At 50.8% G+C, this 26,677-nt stretch overlaps 3 protein-coding genes across 5 annotated transcripts in view; 2 read left to right on the forward strand and 1 right to left on the reverse strand.

Annotated features, from left to right (window-relative positions):
• LOC309378669 (interferon-induced protein with tetratricopeptide repeats 5-like) overlaps nucleotides 1-26,677 on the reverse strand; it is a 191,789-nt gene that overhangs the window by 159,292 nt on the left and 5,820 nt on the right. The window lies entirely within an intron of this gene.
• On the forward strand, nucleotides 277-15,029 carry LOC309379806 (uncharacterized protein; the record flags this gene model as incomplete). Its single annotated transcript, XM_081929259.1, has 6 exons — nucleotides 277-384; nucleotides 1,167-1,296; nucleotides 6,446-6,639; nucleotides 8,503-8,631; nucleotides 10,492-14,984; nucleotides 15,026-15,029. The coding sequence occupies exons 2-6, from the start codon at nucleotides 1,257-1,259 to the stop codon at nucleotides 15,027-15,029; spliced, it is 4,860 nt and encodes a 1,619-aa protein (XP_081785385.1). The 5' UTR covers nucleotides 277-384; nucleotides 1,167-1,256.
• On the forward strand, nucleotides 15,008-26,408 carry LOC309378563 (uncharacterized protein). 3 transcript variants are annotated; one of them, XM_081926836.1, is made up of 7 exons: nucleotides 15,008-17,229; nucleotides 18,536-18,682; nucleotides 19,877-20,023; nucleotides 21,029-21,168; nucleotides 22,936-23,227; nucleotides 23,791-23,994; nucleotides 25,229-26,408. In XM_081926836.1, exons 1-7 carry the CDS (start codon nucleotides 15,046-15,048, stop codon nucleotides 25,289-25,291), a joined length of 3,177 nt encoding a protein of 1,058 aa, XP_081782962.1. In that variant the 5' UTR covers nucleotides 15,008-15,045; the 3' UTR covers nucleotides 25,292-26,408. The 3 variants fall into 3 exon arrangements, with proteins under 3 accessions (XP_081782962.1, XP_081782963.1, XP_081782964.1); XM_081926837.1 differs by lacking the exon at nucleotides 22,936-23,227 and having other exon boundaries at nucleotides 21,029-21,157; nucleotides 23,903-23,994; nucleotides 25,229-26,407; XM_081926838.1 differs by lacking the exon at nucleotides 22,936-23,227 and having other exon boundaries at nucleotides 21,029-21,133; nucleotides 23,903-23,994; nucleotides 25,229-26,407.

Genomic DNA, 26,677 nt, shown 5'->3' on the forward strand with positions numbered 1-26,677 from the left:
GATAAACAACTACCTGACATTCAGAAGACATCTTAAGGCAGCCCTGTTCAGGGAAGTTTTTAATGTATGACATTTTAGTGTATTTTTGATCTCTGTGGAAGCCGCCCAGAGTGGCTGGGGATGCCCAGCCGGATGGGCGGGGTATAAATAATAAAGTATTATTATTATTATTATTATTATTATTATTATTATTATTATGAGAGCTGCTGCCAGTCAGTACAGGCAACATTGAGCTAATGGATCCCTTATGCTGCCCCCCTCTCTCTGCAGCAACCCAGAAACCTCGCGCCAACTGTTACATCTGCACGCACAGACGGAGCTCGTCCACCAGGAGGCGTCGTTCCCTGCTGCTCTGCTTGCGATAGAGCTGTTCTTGGGAGAAAGGTGAGCCCTATTGGCAAAACCTATTTGGTGTTTTGCAACTTTCTGACTAGTTGCAGGACCTTAGCCAGACCTAGCAGAGTAAACGCAGAATCCACGGAAGCAATTGGCGACTTGGCTGCAGACAGGATAGACGAAGCAGGAACCAGGAACTTGTAGTTAGGTGTTTATTATATACAGTGGACTATTTACAGGAACAGAACACGGATCTTTTGCTAGCTCTGTACGACTCACAACTCCTACACTGACACACAGAACTCCTGAACTCATGAACTACCAGTTAGTGGACCATTAATTATCATTCCCTTGAGAGAGCTTGACCAATCAGGGAGCTGTCTCCATGTCTCTGTTATCACCAGGCAGACAGACTTACTCCTTCAGATTGCCTTCTGGCTGTCTGCCAAACCTTAACTGACTCTGTGTGAGTAGCTGCACGTACACAGTTTCCCAACAAGCCCATGGGTGGGGGGCCTTGGTGGGTCTCCCTAGGTCTTCCCGGGAGGGTGCAGGGTGGCCTACGCAAGCAAGCCATCGCTTGGGACAGGGAGAACATCTCAATGGTGTTGTGTATTTTAATTACAGATCGTTTTTATAGTTGCCAACCACTTAAAAAGCCAGTTTGGTAGGTAAGCAGTATATATCAATAATAATAATAGACTTGCAGAGTTGGAAGGGTCCCAGCCCCGCTACAATGCAGGAGTCACAGCTAAAGCTTAGATGCTAATTCAGATCATGACAGGCAGCTTCTATTCACAGCTGACTCCATGCGACTCTTCCTTTGGCAGGTTTTGGGACTCGCAGCCCATCGAACCCGGAGCCCGGCACCTGGAGTTGGCTCGGCTGCGGCTTGCCACAGGGAGTGGACCAGCGTCAGCATGGCAGGAGGCCAAACCTGTACCAGGAAGATTGATGGCGGTAAAACCAGGATGATCAGCCAAATGGGATATTGGTGCTTGCCAACTAGAGGCGAAGGGGAACATGGAACAGCAGACAAAGGGCCCAAGTGTGGCTTCCTGCCTTTAGAAGAGCCCCTTCTCTGCTTCCTCATGAGTCGCTGATCTGTGCGTGCCTGCAAATGGAGCGAGGCAAGCCCAGAGCTGTTACTCATACAGAGAGAAAATGGGCACACCCCTATCCGGGGAGGACATTCTGTTAGGAAACTGCCCAGGGATTGATCAAACGCACCATTCATGACCAATGCAGTGATCCAACAGGTTGAAGAACAGTGCATCCTTCAGAGAGACGGCAGGCACACTCCTCCCAGTAGGCTGGGATGGCAGGAGCTTTTAAGCTGCGCATTTTTCACAGCCCAGCAATAAAGTTGCGCTTTACTTTTTGCAAACCCCTTTGGCAAAGATGTAGGATGTGACACATAGATAGCAGTCAAGTACAACATTCCTTGTTTTCCTAGAGTGGACATGCAGGGAAATGTTTGCTCCAGTCAGTAGAAAACTTCCTGTTTCCTCCTGAGCTGGGACATACTTCATTTGCATGTGACTAGAGGTTGCGTGACCTTACCTGCCCAGGTAACACAAAAGGACAAGGCACGCTGCACAATCTCTTTTGACTTCCTCGCCATCATAGGACTAGGGACATGGGTGGTGCTGTGGGTTAAACTACAGAGCCTAGGACTTGCCGATCAGAAGGTCAGCGGTTCAAATCCCCACAACAGGGTGAGCTCCCGTTGCTCGGTCCCTGCTCCTGCCAACCTAGCAGTTCAAAAGTACATCAAAGTGCAAGTAGATAAATAGGTACCGCACCAGCGGGAAGGTAAACGGTGTTTCCGTGTGCTGCTTTGGTTCACCAGAAGCGGCTTAGTCCTGCTGGCCACATGACCCGGAAGCTGTATGCCGGCTCCCTCAGCCAATAAAGCGAGATGAGCGCCGCAACCCCAGAGTCATCCACGACTGGACCTAATGGCCAGGGGTCCCTTTACCTTTACCATCATAGGACTAGCAGCTTTTTAGCTAGAGATGCACAAAGGGACTATTCCCATATGGGATAGATTCCACATGTATATACTCTGTAACTAAGTCTGCCTTCAGGGATCCATCCGTGATGGATCCCTGTCATGTCTATTCTTTTTAAGGGGGAGAAAAGGGGATTACAAGGAATCCTAATATTGAGCAGCAGCTTGCAACAAGCTAACCGCTGTGCGTTTAAAAGGGGAATGTAAACTCCACTAAGTAAAGGAACTTGCTAGTGCAAGTTAGGATGGATATTATTAAACAACATATCCTCTCCTGCCTCCCTGAACATTCCCACAAAAGAAGGGGGTTGTTTTTAAAAGGAGGCTGGTTGCCCTGTTTGAATAACGCTGCCAGAATTAAGGCGAGATGGGAAAAGGCACATAAAATAAGAAACTTGCTTCAAGTGCACGGCTGTTTTACGTATCCAAGGTCAGGGCCTTTGGACCTGGCTGAATGTGGCCCCCAGTATGGAAACCTCCTCCCCTTGCTTTCGCCACCTGGGCTTAGGTAGCGCATTCGTAGAACAATAGAACTGTAGATGTGGGGCCACGGAGGCCATGTGTGTTTCTGCTTCTCTCCCCATAGCAGGTACTGCTGGACCGCCTGCTGCTGCAGCAACAGAGGGACAGATCCTGCCTGATCCAGATCTTGTTGGCTCTTGCTGAGCCAGAGGGTGCCCAGGAAAGAGGCCGTGGCAGAAAGCAGCCGACCTCCTTGGGAGCAGGTACAGCAATGGAAGGAGTGAGAGAGAGAGAGAAATTCCAGTGCTGCCAAGCGCTTACCCAGGTTTGCTTTCTCCGGAAGGAGGGACAGTGGAGACTGTGGTGTCTTTAGGATATATGGCTTTATTTACACATTCTGCTGGGCCCAGGGGATAACCCGAGCAACGCAGTCCAGGTCCGGTCCCGAATCCATGGATTCCATGAGGAGTCAGTCCAACAGGGCCAAGGCAGGAAACCAGGCTAGGTCAGGCGCAGGGTTTCAGGCAGGTTCCAGCAAGCAGCAATATTGGTCCCGCAACCTGGGGCGCGGTCCGACAGCCTTTTATATCTGATGGGGTAATAGCCAGTCCTGATCCCCCGGTGACTCACCTCCCTGTCTCGCCCGAAGGGATGGCTTCGCTTTTCCAATTTCTTGCCATTAGAATCCTGGCTGCAGTTGTGGCATACATGAATGGTGGTCTAACCTTCTTCTTAATTTCTGTTGTCATGATTCCTAATAAAAAGGCCTCCGGTCTTTTTAAGATTAAATGAGCATTCAGATAACTTCAACAGTGTAAATAAGTTTTGATGGATGCGATAATGGAATACTGAATGGTATAGTTTTTGTAAAATATGCAGGGATTTAAGATATGTAAAATGAACAATGGAAAGAGAAGAAGGGGAGTCGTTGATATCTTAAGGATGTAAAAAGGAGTACCGTATTTTTTGCTCCATAAGATGCACTTTTTTCCTCCTAAAAAGTAAGGGGAAATGTCTGTGTGGTTTATGGAGCGAATGTGCGGTCGATCGCTGGCTCTTGCCCAGGCCTCCATTGTTGAATGTTCTGCAGACAGAGGCTGTTTGTTTCCCCAGCGACATGGGACTGGCTGGTTAGATTATCTGTCTGGAAACTGTAGAAACGGCTCCCTTTCCTTTCCTAAAGAAGCTGCAGAACTGTGAGTTAAACCCCATAAAAACAGGATTCTTGCTCTTTGCAAAGTAAGCTCAACAACTTTGAGCTGATCCTCAAAAAAGGGGACTTTTTCCCTTTGCAAAAGAAGCTGAGCAACTTTGAGCTGATCCTTAAAAAAACGGGGCTTTCCCCCTTTCCTCCTCTAAAAACTAGGTGCATCTTATGGAGTGAAAAATACGGCGCTTTGAATTGTAAAACAGAAAATTTAATAAAACACACGCACGCACACACAGACACAACCAAACCAAAAAGTTCTCCCACGGCCACAGCCTTAGATTCAAGTAGAAATCATTCAGGTCTCTCCTGCAGAGGCTTCAGCCGCCAGCCTCCTATCAGCTCCTAGCTCTCAGACACACTCAACTGTGGCTTTTGTCCATCTAACTACCAGCTGGTTGGGGGAGCATGGATTTGAACCCTGGTCTCTCCCAGCTGCTGGTCCGGCACACAAACTCCCACGTCACACCAGCTCTGACTTTCCCTTGGCACTTTTGCCTCTCACTTCCTTCACCCGTTGGAGCCTGTAGTGAGCGGGACTATCCAGACACACCCCCCCCGACCAGTCCTCCTAGACACCGGCAGGATTTGGCCAGGAAGGGGGAGAGATCGCTAGTTGTTGCAAATCACAAGCCAGACGGTAAAGCTGCCACAACCTCCTTTCCCGGACCACCCTCGAATGGGGTTCAAGGAGGAGAACCCCCCCTTCAATATTTACCGGGTTTGCCCAGCCCTGGGTCATTTACCGTGACGCAGACAGAAATTAAACAGGTAGGTCTCCAAACGGTAAGGCACCAGTTTAGCTTCCCCGAGCAAAGGCACAGAGTACAAAAGACAAAAAGTCCTTTTTCATGTTTATTGAACAAGCCGCTCAAAAAGTTGCACATTTCTTAGAAGGTTACAAACAAAAAATAAAAACATTGTAAAATATAACTATCTGGGACATGGGTGGCGATGTGGGTTAAACCACAGAGCCTTGGGCTTGCCGATCAGAAGGTCGCAGTTCGAATCCCCACGATGGGGTGAGCTCCCATTGCTCGGTCCCCGCTCCTGCCAACCTAGCAGTTCGAAAGCACGTTAAAGTGCAAGTAGATAAATAGGTACCACTTCGGCAGGAAGGTAAACGGCATTTCCGTGCACTGCTCTGGTTCGCCAGAAGCGGCTTAGTCATGCTGGCCACACGACCCAGAAGCTGTACGCCAGCTCCCTCGGCCAATAAAGCGAGATGAGCACCGCAACCCCAGAGTCGGCCACGACTGGACCTAATGGTCAGGGGTCCCTTTAACTTTACCTTAAAATAGAAATAGCTAAAACCATACTCACACAGCAACAATAGTTCAGAACACAGCGAGTAGTCAAAAGTCCATTCACTGGTCAAACGCCGCCAGGCGAAGTACCAGGGCAAGATGTTCTGTCCTTTGCATCTGAATTCCCAAATCCTTTATCCTTGAAAACCCATGTGGAGGACAGGTTAGGGATCAATCATTTATTTAGGTTAATTACCAATTGACCAATGGCTGTATGATGAGACTTGTTGTCGTTTAGTCGTTTAGTTGTGTCCGACTCTTTGTGACCCCCTGGACCAGAGCACGCCAGGCACTTCCGTCTTCCACTGCCTCCCGCAGTTTGGTCAAACTCATGCTGGTCTCTTTGAGAACACTGTCCAACCATCTCATCCTCCGTCATCCCCTTCTCCTTCTGCCCTCCATCTTTCCCGACATCAGGGTCTTTTCCAGGGAGTCTTTTCTTCTCATGAGGTGGCCGAAGTACTGGAGCCTCAGCTTCAGGATCTGTCCTTCCAGTGAGCAGTCAGGGCTTGATTTCCTTAAGAATGGAGAGGTTCAATCTTCTTGCAGTCCATGGGACTCTCCAGAGTCTCCCCCAGCACCACAATTCAAATGCATCAATTCTTTGGCGATCAGCCTTCTTTATGGTCCTGCTCTCACTTCCATACATGAAACTAAACACCCATTCCCCAGAAGGCCACAATTTTATCTCTCCCACAATGCCTCGCTCTTGCGTGAACCAACGTTTGGACACTTAGGTCTAGCTCTGAGGGCCTTCTGGCGGCTCCCTTGCTGTGAGAAGCCAAGTTACAGAGAACCAGGCAGAGGGCCTTCTCGGTAGTGGCACCCGCCCTGTGGAACGCCCTCCCACCAGATGTCAAAGAGAAAAATAACTACCAAACTTTTAGAAGACATCTAAAGGCAGCCCTCTTTAGGGAAGCTTTTAATATTTAATAGGTTATTGTATTTTAGTGTTTTTTTGGAAGCCTCCCAAAGTGGATGGACGGGGTATAAATAATAAATTATTATTATTATTATTTGGCATACCAAGATTTCCCAACTTCACTACAGAGCCCTAAGCGAACCCGGCTCCCTTCCTCTCCCCGTAACACGTCACATTTTGCCTGTCTTGTCCCACAGAGCGTGGTAGAGAGGACCTGCCGCCCGCCTTGTGCGAGGCCATCGCCCGGATGCTGAAGGAGCCGGGAAGAGCCAGCGGGGCAGAGGGGACGTGGCAGGACGGTGCCGTCGCGGTGCTGGTGGACCTGCAGCGGGAGCAGCAGGAGGAGCTCAGCCGCACCCTGGAGAGTCTGTCCGGGATCCCGAGTGACAGGGTAAGCGAGGCATGGAGGGTGGGAAGGGGGAGCAGAGCCAGTCGCCTCACTCCAAGGGCCCCAAAAGATCCACAGTCCATGAAAGGAACAATAGAACCATGGAACTGCAGAGTTGGAAGGGACTCCGAGGGTCATCTAGTCCAACCCCCTGCAATGCAGAAATCTCTGCTAAAGCACCCATGACAGATGGCCAGCCAAACTCTACTTAAAAACCTCCAAGGAAGGAGGAAAGTCCACAACCTTGCCTTGCTGGACTGCTCCTGCTGTCAGAAAGTTCTTCACACACACACACACACACACACACACACACACACACACACACACACACACTTTTATTGATTTTTTTAACATATCAGTTCCAAAAATCATACAACATATCTTCACATCTTATACAGTATTCTGACTTCCATCAACACCTCTGATGATTTCCCATTCTTTATCGCTTATTCTTCATTTCTTAATTTCCTATTACATTTAATTATCCTTAACTAATAATTCTTTTCATAGTCTTTCTTGTAATATTTAGAATAATCCACCTTACAAAACTTCTCGCAGTCCTACAAGCATGATCTGTTCATCACAATTACTTTTCAAATACCGGTAGTTCATATATTTACTGCAGTCTTCTAAGAGTCTCTGGTCCCGCAGGTTTCGAATCCTTGCTGTTCATTAATCTAATTCTGCATAGCCCATCAACTTCATCCTCCGTTTTTCTTTCGTCGCCAGTTCTTCTTGATTCCATTTTTGTGCCAATAATATTCTTGCTGCTGCCATTGCATATAAAAACAACTTGCAATCCTGTCTATTAATATTCGTCAGAAAGTTCTTCCTGATGTTTAATCGGAATCTCCTTTCTTGAAACTTGAGGCCATGGATTCAAGTCCTACCTTCCAGAGCAGGAGAAAACAAGCTTGTTCCCTCTTCCCTGCGACATCCCTCTTGAGATACAGCACATCTGAATTTCATGGAGAGTTCTCCAGCATTGCAGCAACAGATTCAGGTGTCTCCTAAGCAGCATCCCAGTGTGTCTCTGTCACAGCCTCTTCCAGCCAGCCAGCATAACTTCTCCCCTTCTGTCCCCACATGACGCTTTGCCCACTTCCTCCTCCTCCTGTTGGAAAACTCCCTGGGGTGTCCCTGCAGCCCCCAAACTCTGAGTGTCCTCCGGTAAGCGCAGCTCTGAAAAAGGCATTCCTCTTCTTCTCCAGTGCGCTTCAGCGACATATATTAAAAGACACGTGCACACTAATCTTCTGGCATAACACAGCAAGAAGCATGAGACATTGTAGAGCTAATCTACATATTTATTTACACACTACTTGCCGATCAGAAGGTCGGCGGTTCGAATCCCTGCAACGGGGTGAGCTCCCGTTCCTCGGTCCCAGCTCCTGCCAACCTAGCAGTTCAAAAGCATGTCAAAGTGCAAGAAGATAAATAGGTACTGCTCCTGCGCCGCAACCCCAGAGTCTCAGAAAATATAACCTCTGCTGTGCTCTCTTCATCAGGTCTTTGCTGTTTTCTCCCCAGGTTACGTCATCTCTCAGAAATCGAAACACCGAGACCTGTTCCACACACTTCCCCTCAATAATGAGTGTCTGAATATTCGATTTACATTTCCTAAAGTCCAAAATAATCTCTTTTGTTTTCTTTAAGTTAAGGAGTAACACTTAGGTGGCCCTTGTCTTACATATGAGCTTGTCTGGCTAGTTCAGTGACAGAATCCTCCACTGGATTCTAACCCTCACTGGGTGCAGGACGCCAGGAATGGGAAGGGAGCCAGGAGATCATCCATACTGACCCCACAAGCCCACAGCAATAGATGACTCGGTCGCTCAGGCTCACCACTTGCCGTCTCACCCCCAGGAGGGAGCCGCTTGCCCTGCCCTCTTTGAGAAACTCCTCGTCCGACTGCAGGAATCACCCCTGACGTCTCTGGTCCGGGATTTGCAGCCCGCCTCTCCCCAGGAGCAGCAGCTCTCCCTCCGCCAACGGGTAAGTTTGAAAGCTCGCCCACCCACTTACGAAGCGGGGCCCAAGGCATGGGGCAGTGCCATGGTGTGGGAAGTGTTAAGATATCTGTTATGCCACTGTGCAGTTTTTGGAGTCACAAGACTCAAGCTGCAACATGCTAGGGAATGTGTTCAGAAAGGACTCATAACCGTGTCCTACATGCCAGGTGATGAAATTCCTGCTGATTTATTGTCCAAGGTTGTCCCAAGGGATCAACACTGTACCTATGTACAGAAACTGGGTTTGTACTGAGATTATACTGACACACTGCCCAGTGGTGTTCACAGAAAGGGGGAGGATGTTAGATTTCTGTTATGCCACTGTGCAGTTTTTGGAGTCACAAGACTCTGTTTACATTCCAGACTGCTGGAAGTCTCACGGGAGACGGGAGGCACATGCTGATGTTACTGGTTCCCTGTTTCTTTGTTCAGTTGTTCACTGACTCCTGCAGAGAGCAGATGCATTCTTTTCTGTCCTGCGTAGTTAGAAATAAACGCAGCGATGTAGCTCATATTTCTCAGCTCCTTCTGCTGCTTGGATACTCTGCATAATGGGAACGTGCCTGAAGCCTCATTAAAGGCTTAGGTCGTTAGTCAGCATCAGAGGGGGAGAGCCTGATGGATTCCGAAGAACGTCCTAGGAAGAGAGCCATTTACAGCTTGGTCGGACGGAACCTCCGACAGGAAGATGGAAGTGTTGCAACCTCAGGTTCCTGGGACCCATCAGGCCCAGAAATCGGCTGTACACAGATTTGGAATTTGTGTACAAAAAGTTTCAGACAAGGTCATCCAAAACAAGCAAGGGGGTGGAGAAACTCAATATTATTATTATTATTATTATTATTATTATTATTATTATTATTATTTTATACCCCGCCCTCCCCGGCCAGAGCCAGGCTCAGGGCGGCTAGCACCAGTAAAATTACAATACAAACAAAATGGGGGGGATGTTAAAATGCAATTTAAAATGCAGCCTCATTTTAAAAGTAGCCCATAGATCAAGACCATAAGGGGAGGGAAACATAAGGGTCAGACCGAGTCCAAACCAAAGGCCAGGCGGAACAGCTCTGTCTTGCAGGCCCTGCGGAAAGATGTCAAGTCCCGCAGGGCCCTAGTCTCTTGGGACAGAGTGTTCCACCAAGTCGGGGCCAGTACTGAAAAGGCCCTGGCCCTAGTTGGGGAGAGGGCACAATATTTGGGGCTTTTTATTGATGCACCAAAAAACACCACATAACCCTTTTCATGTACGCAACCACAGTGGCGAGAATTTTAATAGCAAAAAAACGGGAAAGGTGATGTAATCCCCACGAAAGCTGATTGACAAGCAAAGTTGATAGAATATTCAGAACTTGCAAGGATGACGGGGAGAATAAGAGGAGATTCTAACCAGAAATTTAGTGAAGACTGGACAATGTTCAAAGAATACCTTTAAAAGTACTGACAGATTTGGATTGAATCTTGAAGTTTAAGGAAATTATAAAGTATGTATAACGTTTATTGCACATGTAACTTGTTAAGATAGAGTTGTCCATTTATCCACTCCATGTTTACAGCATCTCCAGGCTTTGTTTTGCACATGGCACCTTAGTATGTTTGTTGCTTGAATGGTTACAAGTCTATCTCCATTTTAGCTATTATTCTAGTAAATTTGGTTTTATATGTATAAGCCAGATTATGGATTATGGGTTTTGTAGACCTGCGGGGCCCCCATGCTGCCTGTCCTGTCAGAGAGATAACAGATCCAGAAATGCTGATTCCTCAATATTCGTTTCCAGAAGGAGGAGCTGCTCCTATCTGGTTTTATGGGAATTCATTGAGTCTTTAACTTTGATTTGATTTCTAGGGAACTCAGCAGACGGAGCGGGAGTTGCGCCTCACCCAGGAACCGTCCCCATCTGAAGGAGAAGCACTTACTGCAGATGAGATACCTCAGAGGGAAGGCGAGACTTTGTGGAGGAAACCGGAGACTTCTCAACACGAGAAGCAAAAAGGATTTCAAGATTCAGAGGCTCCTCAGGGCTCCGTAGCTCCTGGAGGCAACCGGAACCTCCCTCAGGACAAAGAGATTCAGGCTGAGCAAGGCCTTCTGCTCCAGGAGTTGAGTCCTGATACCTTAGAGCCACAGGTTGCGCTGCTGAGGAAATCAAAATCCTTGGGGTCTCTGGAGTTCCTGTTGAGCCAGGATTTGAGCCAGGATGCGGAAATCCCTCAGCAAACACCACAGGAAGGACTGGAGATGCCCCACCTCCCAGGAATGCAGGGTAGGGAGATGGAAGCCGTAGATGCCCAAACTCATGGTGACCTCCAGTATATTCCACAGCGGGAAACAGAAGCCCTTCAAGAAAACGAAAGGAGGGAGACTTCAGATCTGGAACCTCAGCGGGAGCCCCTTGTGTCCAGGAAACCAGAAGTCCCACACAGTGAGAGGAGTCAAATAGCCTTTCACACCCAGGGCACACAGTTCCCCGAACCCCCAGAATGGAGAGAGTCAGAGGCTACTCCACCATGGGAGGTCCTTCAGACCCACAAAGATGTCCACAAGGAGTCCCTGGATCCAGACGCGAGACATGGCAAGATTCCGTGCCGACAGGACCTGAGGTTTCCAGAGCTGTCCCAACTCCAGAGGTTTCTCCGGAAGAAATCAAAATCTCTTGAGCCCCAGCTTTTATCCAGGGGAAGGCCATGGGGGTCGCCACAGATTCAGCAGGAGGTATGTCGACCTCAGAAATGTGGATATCCTCAAGCTCTTCAGCCCCAGGAATGGGAAGTTGAGGGAACTTCACAGGCAGAGAAGGAAGGTCTGAGGAGCCATGATTTGAGGGCGGGTCCGCAGCGTCAGAAGTTCCCAGAAAGCCGTGACGCACTCGTTCAGGTCCCAGAGCCGTTGAGTCTTGAATCTGAGGAGATGGCAAAGTTACAGGGTGTGAGGCAGCTGGAAGGCCTTCACATCCCAGGAGGACCTCAAGGAAGGTCCCATGGTTGCCTGCAGCAGGAACAGGAGCTGACCCAAGCTGAGGAGAAGACGGAGGGCTTGGAAACCCCACAAGGCCAGCAAGGACCAGAACTTTCCCATCCTGAAACCCCTCCTCACTGCAGGAATCTGTGGAGGAAGTCAAAGTCTCTTGAGCTGAGGAGGTCGTGGGCTTTTCAACCCCAGGAACTGAGGGTGCTGCACGTCGCTGGCACCCAGCCCCTGCACCCACAAATGGGGGCAGGAGCTGTTCAGGCCCAAGAGTGCCAGGAACCAGAGGACTCTGAGGCGAAGAAAGCAAAGAAGGAACCACAGAGCCATCAGGAATTTTCTCAGGAGGCCTTTCAAGAGCAAGGGATGGTCCAGAAAGGGGTGAGGGTTACTAGGCCTCAAAATGTGAATGAAACACAGGACTTTTCATCTGAGGGAGCAAAGGGTGTCATAGTTCCACAAAGGCAGACACAGGTTCCTCAGTCCCCAGAGTGCAGAAGTCCAGAATCTCCGCCTCTTCTGTGGAGAATTATGTGGCAGAAGGCAAAATCATTTGAGATGAGGAAAAAAGATGTCTTTCTGAGTCCAGGGCCGCGACCAGAGGCTCCAAAGCCGAGCATCCTTTATCGTCAGAAGATGAAGGAAACCTTGGTGGGACAATCAGATGTTCTCACCCAAGGACAGAGACAAGAAATGTCTCAAGAAATGAGGGAGGAGGAAACCCGTCTAGTTGAAAAATCTCCACAGAGAAGTCAACAAATACTTCAGAGCGAGGAAATTTCCAAGAGGGAGCTGGGATGGCCCAGAGATTCAGGAGAATCACAGGCCTGTGACAAGAAGAGTCTGGAAGACACACAGACTCCAGAGACTGTACCACAAAAGGAGATGTGGAGTCCTCAGTCCCAGAGAGGCCAGAAACCAGAGTCTCCTCCTCTTCTGTGGGGGGCTCTGGAACTGAAGTCAAAATCTTTTGAGATGAGGAAATCAGAAGAGCACAAGCTGAAGAAGTCACTGATGGTTCTGTCACAGAGAAGGCCACCGGTGGGACCAGAAGCTCATAGGCCACAGGGATGGAAAGTTCCAGATACTCGTACTCCTCAGGAACTGAGGGAAGCTGAGGCCTCTCAGGCCCAGCCAGAAAATGGAGCATTGACAGCTCAGAGGGCTCCACCTGAGAGGTTATATGGTCCAGTTCTAAGGGAGAGGGAGACCTTTCCAGGTCAAGAAACAAGGGAGCTGGAAGCACACCAAGACCAGGGAACCCCACTGAAGAAGACAACAGCTTTTGAGAGCCAGGAAGCACAACAACAAAGAAAGCTGGAGCCATCAGAGGACCCAGGGACGGTTTCTCAAAGATCGGGGGCTCCACAGGTTCTTCAGCCTGAGGAACACAGAAGCCTGGAATCTCCACCTCTCCTGTGGAGAATCCTAGGACTGAAGGCAAAATCGTTTGAGCTGAGGAGGCCGCGTCCCTTTCAGACCCAGATCCAGAGAGAGAAGGATGCTTCTTATGGGCAGCGGGGACAAATAGCCTCCCAGAGCCCCCAAACCCTAAAAGAAGCAAGGAGATCACAGGCCACCCAAACAGACATGGGGAATGATGGCACACAGCCACAGTCAGGGCCAGAAGGGAACCCAAGGGTTCCTCAGCATCAGAAACGTAGCAGTCCAGAAACACCCCCTCTTCTGTGGTGGACCTTGGAGCTAGCCCAGCAAGAGACACAACATGGGAATTTGTCGGACTCTCCTCAGCCCCAGGAAACAGAAATGCCCCCAGCAGTCCAACTCCAGGGAGTGCTACAGACAGAGGCCCAGAAGTCGAAGAAATGTGCGCACCAAAATATTGTTTCTCCCCAGGAACCAAAGGAACCAGAAACTTCTCAGGTGCTGGAGAAGGAAAGGAAGGCCCCAAAATCTTCACAACCTCAGGAAACTCTCCCTGAGGTGGACTCCAAGTTGCCAGCTTCACAAGGCTTGGGGTCTCAGGGCTTGCGGAGGGCAGAAGCAACTCAACCCCCCAGGAAAACCCCTCAGGCCCGTGATGTGCTGAAGGAGACAAGGGTCCAGAAATCTCCACCGACAGCAAAAGGTCCCCAAGATGTGAAGAGATCCCCAAAGAAGCAGGATAAACGGGGGTCTTCTCTGTCACAAGGGAAAGTGCCCAAAATGTGTGGCTCCTACAAAGTTGGCTGCTGTCACGTTCATCCATGCCAGGAACTCCGGGGGTGTGAGACAAAAGATTGTGGTCCCTCAGGTGAGGCGCAGTTCCTTCCCCGAAAGGAGCTGAGGCTGGAAAGGGCTGAGGCTCTAGGGAGGATTGAAGATAATGGTTGCTCAGCCCTAGAGGGACACAGTAGGACTGAATGTCTCCTGCCCCCAGGAAGATTACTAGGAAAATCAAAGTCTCTTGACCCAAGAGATCTTCAGACTCAGAAGCCACAGAAACTGAGGGAGCAGGAGTCCCCTGGAGTTCAAAGAGAGCCAGAGACCACAGCCTTTCGGGTTCAGGATGATCTCCAGATGAAACCACAAAGCGAGACTCAGACCTTTGAATCTCAGGAAGAAAGAGGCCTGGAGGCCTCAGATGCTCAGAGCACATCACGGTCATCTCAGCCTCAGGAACCAGGTGCAGAAAGCCCTTCTCATCTTCAGAACTGCTTGGAGAGAGTGTCTGAATCCTGTGACCTGATGGGGCCACCTGAGAGCTCACCAGATAGAGATCCTGAGAACCTCAAGCTCCAGGGAACTGTGGATCCCAAGGGACATTGTGAACCACAGTGCTGTGGGGTCAAGATGGATGACAAGCACTCTGAGGTGGAAGGCACCCTGGAAAGGTCTTCCCAAACTTTCCATGTACAAGAAACCTTTCAGCTTCAGGCAGCTCTGCTAAGGAAATCCAAGTCTCTCGAGCCCCAGGAACTGTCAAGATCACACGCTTTTGGGTGCCAGGCTTCAAAGGAACTAGAAACTCCCCAGTCTCTGAGATACGCAGAGGGTTGTCCTGAGGTCCCTGAGAACCAAGAGCTGGAAAACGTCACATCTTGCGAAACTAAACAGGCGAAGAAGAATCTTCTGCAGGACACGTCGCTTGCAAAGAACGAAGATGGATCTTCTGTGCAGAAGATGTTGAGAGACAAGGAGGCCTCACACCTCCAGGAGAACCTTGGGGAGAAGGATCCAGGCACCACCAATGAAATGCAGGAAGACAACCAACAGCTCCAAGGGCAGAAAGAAGAGGAATACCTCCAACCACCAGGAGCTCCACAGATGGAGCAGAACCCTCTGGAGATCCAAGGGCTTTTGCAAAGGGATCTGGAGAGCATTGGTCCGCCAGATGCAAGGCAACCGTGTCTTCTTCCGCTTGAGGAAAAGATGCCAGAGACTCTTGAGCTGATGGAGGGTGAGACGTCCCAAGCTGAACTGCCCTTATCACATATGGAGACAAAAGACCTCCCACCTTGGCTGGGTCTGGGGAAATCAAAGTCTCTTGACCTGAGGGAATTCCAGGGAAAGGGACTAGGAGATCCCACTAACCTGCAAAACATGGGTATCTCTAAGTCGTGCCACCCACAGAGACAAGGTGAGCTGGAACCTCAGGATTTTAGAGGAGCAGCGGTCCTCCATTCAGGAAACCTTCAGGAACTTCCTCCAAAACACATAGAGGGCCCTCAATTCCAACAAGAACTTGAGTGTGGGACCCAGAAGACTGGACAGGTGGAGATAGAGCCTCCCCAAGTGCAAGGGCCTCTGAGAAACAGGGGAGGGGTCCTTTGTTCCCAAGAACTGAAGGGTGCCCAGATTTTCCACTCCAAAGAATGTGGAGAAGTGGAGGAGCTTCTCCTCCAGGAATCTTCTCAGAGCGAGACTCTTCAGATCCAGGGGTTTGTGCGAAGGGAACCAGAGTCCCAGGAACTGGTGAAGCCTCAGTCTCTTGATCCTCAAGAAAAGAGGGAGGTGCAAAGCCCTCCGCTCCTGAGAAACCTGCTGAGGAAGTCTAAGACACTTGGGCACTGGACCCCAACAAGAGGAGATGGTCTTGTCCAAAGACCAGAAAGCCCTCGTGAAGCAGTGAAGGAGCTGCTTCAGGGACTTGTGGGGCAGAAGTCACAAAACACTCAAGGGCAAAGTCAACTGGACCTTCTTCAGCACCAGAGAACACTGGACATTGCTGAAGGGACTCCAGGGAGTCTTGACTCCCACAGAGAAGGTTACAAAATGGAGGCGGAGAGCATCAAATCCCCCAGTCCTGTGAGCCAGGACTTCCTTCAGGAGCAAAGAGATGAGATGTTCGTAGCTCAGCCGGTCAGTTTGCCCCAGTCCCTTCCTCCTCACAAGGCCCCCCAGGTAGATCTTGAGCAGCTCCGGGAACTGGGAGGGCTGTACCAAGAACTGGAAGCTCTTCAGCCCCAAGGGCTGAGGACTGAGGAGGTCCGACAGCCACAAGAAAATAGAGCTTTCGGTGAACCAGAGGAGCAAGTGGCAACTGAACCCCAGGGAACCAGGGTCCTTGAGTTCCCTCAGGAGTGGAGATGTTCAGAGTCCCACCAGCCTCCACCAACAGATCAGGAGGCCACTGAGACAAGTGAGACATGGGAAGATCAACAGAGGATCCCTCAGCCTCCCCCAAGCCAGAAGGGAGTTGAGGGGCCTTGTCAGCCCCCAGGAAGACGTGTGAGGTCACCAAAGCTGAAGGCACCTCAGAAAATCCCGGGGCAAGAATGTTCTGCGTCTGCCGAGGTTCCAGGGGTGACCGATCCCCAAGTTTTCCAGACCCAGGAAAGCATGGAGCCACAGGCTGGGTGGGGTTCCCTTAAAGCTGAGGGGAGTGTGGCCCAGCTGGAACCAGCACCCACAGAGCCCCACGAGCAGCATCGCTTGGAGTTGTGGGGAGTTCTGCTGGGGAGGTCCAAGTCTCTTGACCCTCAGGAGTTGACGAGGACACAAGACCTTGAGGACACCCGAGGAATGAGGAGGGCAGAAGACCCATGTTCTCAGGACAGGGAGATGCCCTCATTCCGAGAGCCACTGAAGTACCAGCCGCAGCAAGCTCTTCAGCCCCACAGCAATTTCCCAAACCGCCAGGGAACCCCCGAGGAAGTGAAGGACCCAAACACCCTTTTCCATCAGAATCTGAGGGAACCCAAGGTCCAGCGCATGGGTGAGCATTTCCAGGTGGAAGATGGGGTGCAGCGCCATCCCCCAGAAGGCGTGAAGCTGTGCCGGGTGTGCAGGCAACGGGAGCTCCAAGGAGATATGGAGACCCTTGATTCTCAAGGGACGGAAGGACCACAAGCTTTTCAGAGTCAGGAACAGAGATTGACGGAAGCATTGCCAGTTGAAGGACCTCAATCAAGGATGCTCTCAGCCCCTGGGATGTACCACTCGGACCGGGGAGGTCTGGAGCCTGGAGCACCGAGCAGAAGGCTGGAGGCATCTCCCCTGTGGGAGCAGGCCCCCGTTGGCACCTGGAAGTCCACCGCCATGGCCATGCTGTCTCCCCCCAGCCCTGGAGAGCATGACGAAGAGCCTGTGTGGACGCCAGCAGCTCTAGGTGTGGGCCTGTCAAGAGAGAGCTCCATCTGCATAGCCCAGCCCGAGAGGCGCTCTGGAGTGTCTTGGGTAAGGAGGAGTGTGGGGCAGGTGGGATCGGGGCCTGGTTTAGGGCACAGAAGTGGGGCGGCTGTGTTGCTGGAGGAACAGGGGAAGCAAGTATGGATATAGGACTTTGACGGCTCGTGCCCACTGGGAGTGGTAGGGTGGCCCAGCAGTTGATGGCACCAGAGACAATGGTAAAAGGTAAAGGACCCCTGACAGTTAAGTCCGGTCGCGAACGACTCTAGGGTTGCGACGCTCATCTCGCTCTACTGGCCAAGGGAGCTGACGTTTGTCCGCAGACAGTTTTTCTGGGTCATGTGGCCAGCATGACTAAGCCGCTTCTGGCGAACCAGAGCAGCGCACGGAAACACCGTTTACCTTCCTGCCGGAGTGGTACCTATTTATCTACTTGCACTTTGAAGTGCTTTCGAACTGCTAGGTTGGCAGGAGCAGGGACTGAGCAACGGGAGCTCACCCCGTCGCGGGGATTCGAACCGCCGACCTGCTGATTGGCAAGCCCTAGGCTCAGTGGGGTTTAGACTACAGCGCCAATGGTGAGCGCTGAGCAAAATAATTGCCACCTCCTGGATTTGTTGGAAGTGAGAAGGAAGGGACAGAGCTGTGCACCCCTTTGATGGAGATAAATTGAGGATTAAATCTAAGAAACGTAATTTAAACCTCCTATCCCACATGTGTGGGGAGAAATATGAAAGTAAACAGACTGCAAATCCCTTTTAGCACTTATGCGCTTTTGCAGCTGACTCGAAGCTAGGAATTAGAAAATCGAACCTTTTAATCCTGCTTATTTGTGGTCCGCTGACCTTTCCCCCCTCTGTCCCCTTTGCTAAGAATGAACCGCATGTTTTAGTAAAAACAAAAGGTTTACTTACATTTCAATGCAGGCAGCAAATACATCGGAGTAGTACGCAGGTGAAAATTCTCCTTTGTTACAAAATGCAAAATTAGTTTCCAAAATGAGGTCTGGGCTCTAAACGGAGCCCTTGCTTGAAAGAAGAGAGGGAGAGACTGAGGCAAGGAGGAAGGAGAAACAATTAAGATTTTTTGTCCGATTTCCTGCCACAAGGTATAGGATGTAGGCCTGTCTTCTCCAGCAATACAGGAACTCTGTGAATCTTAAACTCTCCACAGGCTTATTTAACAAACGTAATGGTCATTTTGACTGCAGATTTTCCCAGCCCCCTACCTGCCCTACTGCCGTAAGAGGGTTGCCCCATTGCCACTGCTGAAGCAAACTTACCGCAGGTAGCAAAATGTCTCTGGCCAGCCCCAATCCCTCCCTGTCTTGATTCCTTTCTCTGCACCACACCAGGACGGTGAAGTGGACATGAGTTCCACAGGCTCCATGATTTCTCCATTCTGGGAGGACCCAGCTGCTTACTCTGAGGCAGACAGCAGCTCCAGGGCGATGGCAGGCAGCTCCCGCAGTGCGGTTGCGGAAGAGGCAGGTGGGCACCAGGTAAGGAAAATGCAGCCTTTGCTTTTATCGCTCTCACACCGTAAATTTTCTGCGTCAAGGAGGGAGAACATTTTTGGCCTGAGGGCCACATTCTCTCCTGCAGGGGCCACATAGTGTGTGTGTGTGTGTGTGTGTGTGTCATAGCTGTCAACTTACAGATTTGAAAATAAGGGACCAGCGGCCTCGGAAATAAGGGACCAGCAGCCAAAATAAGGGATTTTCAGAGCACAGGTATGTTCAACTTCTGAGCCCCTCTGAGCCAAAGGCAGAAAGCAAACGAAGCCTCAAGCGGTGGTTCCCACAGCGCAGCAACCCGGCAAAGGGGACGCAGCAAGAAAAACCACCGTTACCTCTCCAGTGGGAAGCGCTGAGCAAAGGCGAGTCCCCAGGCAATGCGGCCGATTTGATCAGCACAAGGCATCCAAGCTCCACCTCCCTGGCTGGCAGGGAGGGAGGGAGGGAGAGGAGCTGCTTCCTTTGAAACCCGGGAAATTTAAGGGACATAATCAATAAGGGACAGCAGCGGGATAAGGGAGTTTCCCGCCAAATAAGGGACAGTTGACAGCTATGGTGTGTGTGTGTGTGTGTGTGTGTAGGCACAAAATTGGTCCATGCATCCCACATCGACATGTCATCTTCGTAAAGTAGGCTGGTTTCTACAACTCACCTGTGCCTTCTGTAGTCCATCCAGACAGGTTCAAAGTTGGGTGGAAGTTCTTGAGGAAGAAAGAGGTCTGGCCTGGGGCAAGAGAGTATTGGGGGGATGATTTCGTAAACCGGTTCAGTTCCAGTGGGAAATGCAGCTCAGGATATCTGGAAGAAGGGCCGGTCCTGAGAGGAGGCAGAGGGAGACCGTGGCCTCAGGCGGCAGATGCTGAACCTTTGCCTCAGGCGGCAAAATGTCTTGAGCCGGCCCTGTCTGGAAGGTCCCAGGTGTGTCGTGGGTGGGCTAGAGCTACCAGCACAGCGGCAGCCAACACGGCGCCCTCCGGATCTTGCCGGACTACAACCCCCGTCCGTCCCAGCCAGCAGGCCCAATGGTTAGGCAAGACAGAGGCTGGGAGTCCGGCCAACGTTTGGAGGTTGCGGTTGCTGCTCCTGCGCTGGTGGGGAGCTTTTCCCTTGGGGTATGGAAGACCTTCCTGACTCGCCTTTGCCTTTGCCCTCCACCTTGCCCCCCGCCCTGCCCCACAGCCTCCCCGCCCTCGCCCACCTTGCCGGGAGAAGGCCTTTGTCTGGCTGTCCCGCCAGGAGAAGGAGGCGGCTCTGCGGCGCTTGGCAGAACTTCAGGCCGAGGGAGAACGGCGGCATCAGCGGGACAAGGAGCGCCAGACCTTGCGGGTGAGACCAGGAGCACGGCGGGGAGGCAGTCGGGGGGCTCCTCTTGTTTCGAACCCGGCACCCTTGAAATGCCTTGCTCAGGGGGGGGGGGGCGTTATGATGGCTGTGCCTTCCAACGGCAGAAAGCGCCAAACTCTGACTTGCTGCGCATGTGCACACACAGACCACCTCGTGTTTCGCATGTGCAGGAAGGCGCCAGCTCTCCTTGACACAGCCCTCGCCAACTTGGTGCCCACTGGGTGGCTACGACTCCCATTGGCCGTGCTGGCTGGGGCTGGCAGGAGTCATAGCTCAGAGTCTCTGGAGGTTCACGAGGTTGGCAAAGGCTGCACTACCTATGCTGTGTCCTATCTGTGCACAGATCTACGTAGATAGTGTGGTGCAATGGTTAGAGCAGTGGCTTCCAAACATTTTAGGGCTGCCGTCCTGTTTGTTCCATAAACTCATCTCCAGTTATTCAGAGTAGCACGAACCACTAAAGAGGATAACAACTCAATAAAATTGAAAATGGTAACAATTGCACATTTATTTAAAGCCAAGCAAAAGCTGTTCTAATGAATACAACAAAATTGGTGAACTCGATGGTACCAGATTCGGGAATCTAATAATAATAATAATAATAATAATAATAATAATAATAATAATAATAATAATACCTGGCCCATTTGACTGGGTTTCCCCAGCCACTCTGGGCAGTTTCCAACAGGATATTAAAAACACGATAAAACACCAAAGATTAAAAACTTCCCTAAAGAGGGCTGCCTTCAGATGTCTTCTAAAAGTCAGATAGTTGTTTCTTTCCTTGACATCTGATGGGAGGGTGCTCCACAGGGAGGGAGCCACCACCGAGAAGGCCCTCTGCCTGGTTCCCTGTAACCTCACTTCCCACAGGGAGAGAACTGCCAGAAGGCCCTTGGAGCTGGACCTCAGTGTCCGGGCTGAATGATGGGGGTGGAGATGTAAACCACCAGAAAATGCTGAGACAAATCCTCTCTTCCTTTTCAGTTCCAAGAGAGGCTGTCCATAGCCAAACACCGCAAATCTGAGGACGACCTTCTGGGAAGCAGTCCGGCCGAGTTCTGGCCTCTCCCATCAGAGAATGAGGGCCAGGTGAGGCCATTCCTCCGGGCTCAGGTCGGTTGTCAGTGGATGCCAAGGTCGTTTGAGAAATAATAATAATAATAATAATAATAATAATAATAATAATAATAATAATCTATTATTTATACCCCGCCCATCTGGCTGGGCCTCCCCAGCCACTCTGGGCGGCTTCCATAAAAACCAAAAATACAGTAAAATATCACACGTTAAAAACTTCCCTGAACAGGGCTGCCTTAAGATGTCTTCTGAATGTCAGGTAGTTGTTTATCGCTTTGACATCTGCTGGAAGGGCGTTCCACAGGGTGAGCGCCACCACCGAGAAGGCCCTCTGCCTGGTTCCCTGTAGCTTTGCTTCTCGCAATGAGGGAACCGCCCCGCCCATCTGGCTGGGTTTCCCCAGTCACTCTGGGCAGCTTACAGCATATATAAAATTGTAAAACATCAAACATTAAGAATTTCCCAATTCAGAGCTGCCTTCAGATGTCTTCTAAAAGTTATGTAGTTCGTTATCTCCTTGACATCTGAAGGGAGGGTCACAGGGCGGGCACCACCTCACATCTTGCAGTGAGGGAACCGCCAGAAGACCCTGGGAGCTGGACCTCAGCATCCGGGCTGAACGATGGGGTTAGAGACTCTCCTTCAGGTATACTGGACCAAGGTCGTTTAGGGCTTTCAAGGTCAGCACCAACACTTTGAATTGTGCTCAGAAACGTTCTGGGAGCCAATGTAGGTCTTTCAGGACTGGTGTTATGTGGTCCCGGCAGCCGCTCCCAGTCACCAATCTAGCTGCCACATTCTGGATTAGTTGTAGTTTCCAGGTCACCTTCAAAGGTAGCCCCACATAGAGCACATTGCAGTAGTCTAAGCGGGAGATAACCAGAGTATGCACCACTCTGGCAAGACACTCTGCAGGCAGGTAGGGTCTCATCCTGCGTACCAGATGGAGCTGATAAACAGCTGCCCTGGACACAGAATGGACCTGTGCCTCCATGGACAGCTGTGAGTCCAAAATGACTCCCAGGCTGCGCACCTGGTCCTTCAGGGGCACAGTTACCCCATTCAGGACCAGGGAATCCTCCACACCTGCCCAACCCTTGTCCCCCAAAAACAGTACTTCTGTCTTGTCAGGATTCAACCTCAATCTGTTAGCCGCCATCCATCCTCCAACCGCCTCCAGACACTCACACAGGACCTTCACCGCCCTCAGTGGTTCTGATTTAAAAGAGAGGTAGAGCTGGGTATCATCCGCATACTGATGAACACCCAGCCCAAACCTCCTGATGATCTCTCCCAGTGGCTGCATGTAAATGTTGAAAAGCATGGGGGAGAGGACAGAACCCTGAGGCACCCCACAAGTGAGAGCCCAGGGGTCTGAACACTCATCCCCCACCACCACTTTCTGAACACGGCCCAGGAGGAAGGAGTGGAACCACTGTATGACAGTGCCCCCCGCTCCCAGCCCCTCAAGACGGCCCAGAAGGATATTATGGTTGATGGTATCAAACGCCGCTGAGAGATCCAGCAGAACTAGGAAACAGCTCTCACCTTTGTCCCTAGCCCGCCGGAGATCATCAACCAGTGCGACCAAGGCAGTTTCAGTCCCATGATGAGGCCTGAATCCCGACTGGAAGGGATCCAAATGGTCCGCTTCTTCCAGGCGTGCCTGGAGTTGTTCGGCAACCGCTCGCTCTATCACCTTGCCCAAGAATGGAAGATTTGAGACTGGGCGATAGTTGGCCATTGTGGCCGCATCTAAAGATGGTTTTTTAAGAAGCGGTTTAATAACCGCCTCTTTCAGCGGGTCTGGGAAGGCTCCCTCACGGAGGGAACTGCTTGCTCCCTGCAGTGAGTCCAGAAATACCCATCCACAGAGGAAGGTGCCTGTTGTGTCTCTGCATTATACAGGGGCTCTGCCTTCTGCCTCCTTCTCAGCAGCTCCTTCCCCATCTCAGCAGAAGAGGTGACCTCGCTCCCGTCACTCCCAGTGCAGGCATGCAACTGAACCGCTTGCCCAGGAAAAAGTGTGCCCACCGCATCTCTGCACGGGACCCTGTTCTGACTTTTCCAATGTCAGGTTCTGGTTCTTGCAGATTTACTGGGATGGCTCTGTCAGCATCGCCCTTGAGCCAGTGTACCAACTGGACTCATGCACTACAGCCCCGACTGGGCTGGGCGAGCTGGGTAGCACTGCCAGAGACCTCCGTTTCTCACAGGAACTGGTCACAGTGCTGTGGACTCACAGCTTGGAGCTGAGAGCACCGGATTCACTGTCTCAATAATGCAGTCGTTGCGCAGCAGCGTTTTGCAGAGTCTTGCAGAGTATAAACCACTCGGAGAGCAGCTCTGTAAAGTATCTTCTTTTATTCTATAACTACAGCTATAATACAAACTATATACAGAGCTAAATATTCTGAGCATACATCAATGCTACTCTGAGTGCCTGCAGCTGCTCTTAGCAGCAATCTTATCTCCAAAAACTATCTCTTGCACTCACTCTCCGACACACTGACTTACTCTCTCTCTCTCACACACACACACACAGAGACTCACTCACTTGACTAATTAAGTAGAGAGCAGTACATTGCTCCTCCTCTCTGTAGAGTCAGCAGAGACCTCAGGAGATGATCAGGAGATTCTTGGGTATGGGAGGGGTGAAATCTCCTCAGGCTCCATGGGTGGGTTTGGGTATCATCTTGCCTGGGCCATGTCTGCGTCCTACGAGACGTCTCCTTGGCAGCTGTGAGGGGAGTCAGTGTAACTTTGCGTTTCCCGTTCCAGCAAGACCAGGCTGGACAGAAAACTGCAGTGAAACGCCACTTGGCGAAGGTGAAGCGAGAGCGGACTTATGTCATGCAGTCCAAGAGGGAGAGGTAAGGAGGGGGGGGGAATCAATATCTGCCCTGGACCCCTAATCCGTCTCTAGTTCTGTGCACCCAGTTTAAGAGGGCCAGCAAGATGATAAAATTGCCTAGGAACCAAGCCCGATTGAGGGAGTTGGGGATGTTTAACCTGGGACGCGGGTGGCACTATGGGTTAAACCACAGAGCCTAGGGCTTGCTGATCAGAAGGTCGCGGTTTGAATTCCCCCCCCAATTGTCTTAGTCATTACAGCTGAAAACCACTTAATTTCTAACCAACATCATTCTAACATTCATTAATTTTGTAATATTTCCCAAGATAGTCCTTAAATTTCTTCCAATCTTCTTCCGCCGTCTCTGCTTCTTCCTCCTTTCTTCTAGGCGCGCCGTAGGGCTTGCTCGGTGTCTGTTTTTTTTTTGGGGGGGGAGTTCATTCATGGCCGTCGCTCTCTGCGATTGCTTTTGGGGTGGGGGCTGAGGCTTGGAAACACTCCCCCTGCCCCCGATCACAACTCCCGCGCGGCTTGCTTGTTGTGCCACACTTTTTGCACTGCTGGCCAGTGGCCTAGCGTGGGGGGGTCAGGGGGGCCGTCCACACCGGGCGCAACATCTGGGGGGCGCGCTTGCACTTGCAGCTCTCTGCCCCTACCTGGCTCACTCACTCACTCAGTTAGGGGGCGCAAATTACTTGTCTTGCCCCGGGTGCTGGCAACCCACACTACGCCACTGCTGCTGGCATCTGCCGTTCTCGTCATCCTTCGCGGTTGGGGAAAAAAGAAAAGCAGAGACTGCTAGGAGATGGGGACGACTTATATATATTTATGTGCTTTAAAATGAAATGAGAGCAAGCTTCCAGGCAAAGGGTTAAACCCGCCGCTTTCCCTCCACGCACAAAGCGCAACTTTGGCAAGGAGGAGGAGCAAAACTGTTGCTATTAGCTGAGCTCTTTACTTTGGGACCTGTGATCCCTTATTTTGGCTGCTGATCCCTTATTTTCGAGGCTGCTGGTCCCTTATTTTCAAATCTGCAAGTTGACAGCTATGATCCCCACAGGGGCACAAAGCTTGCTGCTGGCGGGGTGGGGGCCGGGGTGGGTGGACGTTGGGCATCAGCCCCCCTGACAGCCTTGGGTTGTTGTGGGGATTAAATGAGGAAGGGGAGAACTCTGTACGGCAAACCTCAAACTCCTTGGGGGGGAAAGGAGGGGGGATATAAACGCCCCACAAGATCTCTCTCCATCCCACAGGAACACACTGCGATTCAAGGAGCTCCTGAACCCATTGGTGGCCGAAGGAGAGGAAATTCCTGAGCAAGAACAGCCTGGAGACTCGTGAACAGAGCAGGAGGAGCACCTGCCCCTCATATCCACCCCCCTTCTGCCTGTCCTCCTGGGGGACCCCCCTTTCTCATGTGTTTCTCAGCCTATTGCTATTTCAACTTTTCGAAAGCCTTCAATGGTTGTTCTTCAATGGGTTCTACTTTGCAATAATTTTATGGCTTCACCTTAGTTATGAGAATTCTAAGGTCTCAAATATAAATTCAACGTTCATAAATGTGCAAGGCGGGACAGGGGTGGCACTGTGGGTTAAACCTCAGAGGATGTGCTGATCGGAATGCCGGCGGTTTGAATTCCCGCGACGTGGTGAGCTCCCGTTGCTCGGTCCCTGCTCCTGCCAACCTAGCAGTTCGAGGGCACATCAAAGTGCAAGTAGATAAATAGGTACCGCTCTGGCGGGAAGGTAATCTGCGTTTCCGTGCGCTGCTCTGGTTCGCCAGAAGTGGCTTAGTCATGCTGGCCACATGTCCCGGAAGCTGTACGCCGGCTCCCTCAGCCAGTAAAACGAGATGAGCGCCACAACCCCAGAGTCGGCCACAACTGGACCTAATGGTCAGGGGTCCCTTTATCTTTAAATGTACAAGGCAAACACATACCTAAGTATATGAACCATGTGTCTGAAATAGTACAGGAGAGCAAACCTGAAGCCATTTTGACTCTCGCAATGACCTCAAATATTCCTCTGCAGGAAAGAAGGCAAATGGGGAACGCTTTCCCATTGTCTTTTTGCTTACAAATCCTGTCTTAAGGGCGTATTTGTGAATGAATAGGGTGAGCCTGTGAGCTGGACTCAGGAATTAAAGTATTAACCATCACAAAAGAATGCCCAGGCTGCCCAGGTAATGCAATCAGTGACCATTATCAGGTGTCCTGGCAAACAGGATTTCTGCTGTAGACCACCTCCTTCTGTGATGTATGTATGATGCTTTTTGGGGGTGGTCTTGGGCTACAGGGTGGGCAATTTCAAAAGTCTATATAAGGGCTTGAGCACCATTGTTCGGGGTTCTCCACCCTCCTGCGTGGGGTGAGTCGAGACCCTGTTGCAACAGTTCCTTGAATAAAGATCAGGCTTACTAGCCGCTTTGCTTCTCAAAACACTCTGGTTGGCCTCTGTTATTTTCTGGAAGGGACCCAAAGGCTAATCTGTTTCAACCCCCGGCAATTCTGACTTGGCTTTAAACTGTTTGCAATATTGTGCAATGCCATCTTTCGATATATTAATAACTTGAATGGCTGCAACCCACCCTGGGACCTTAGGGTGACGTGCAAGCAATATGTGGTCACCATAATCTTAATACTGTTACGTGGCACCCAAATCTCTGAGCGGAGCGATATCCCAGGGCTCGGTTTCCATGGAAC

This window comes from Podarcis melisellensis, assembly GCF_964234715.1.
Source record: "Podarcis melisellensis genome assembly, chromosome: 10".
In the NCBI taxonomy this organism is placed as follows: domain Eukaryota; kingdom Metazoa; phylum Chordata; class Lepidosauria; order Squamata; family Lacertidae; genus Podarcis; species Podarcis melisellensis.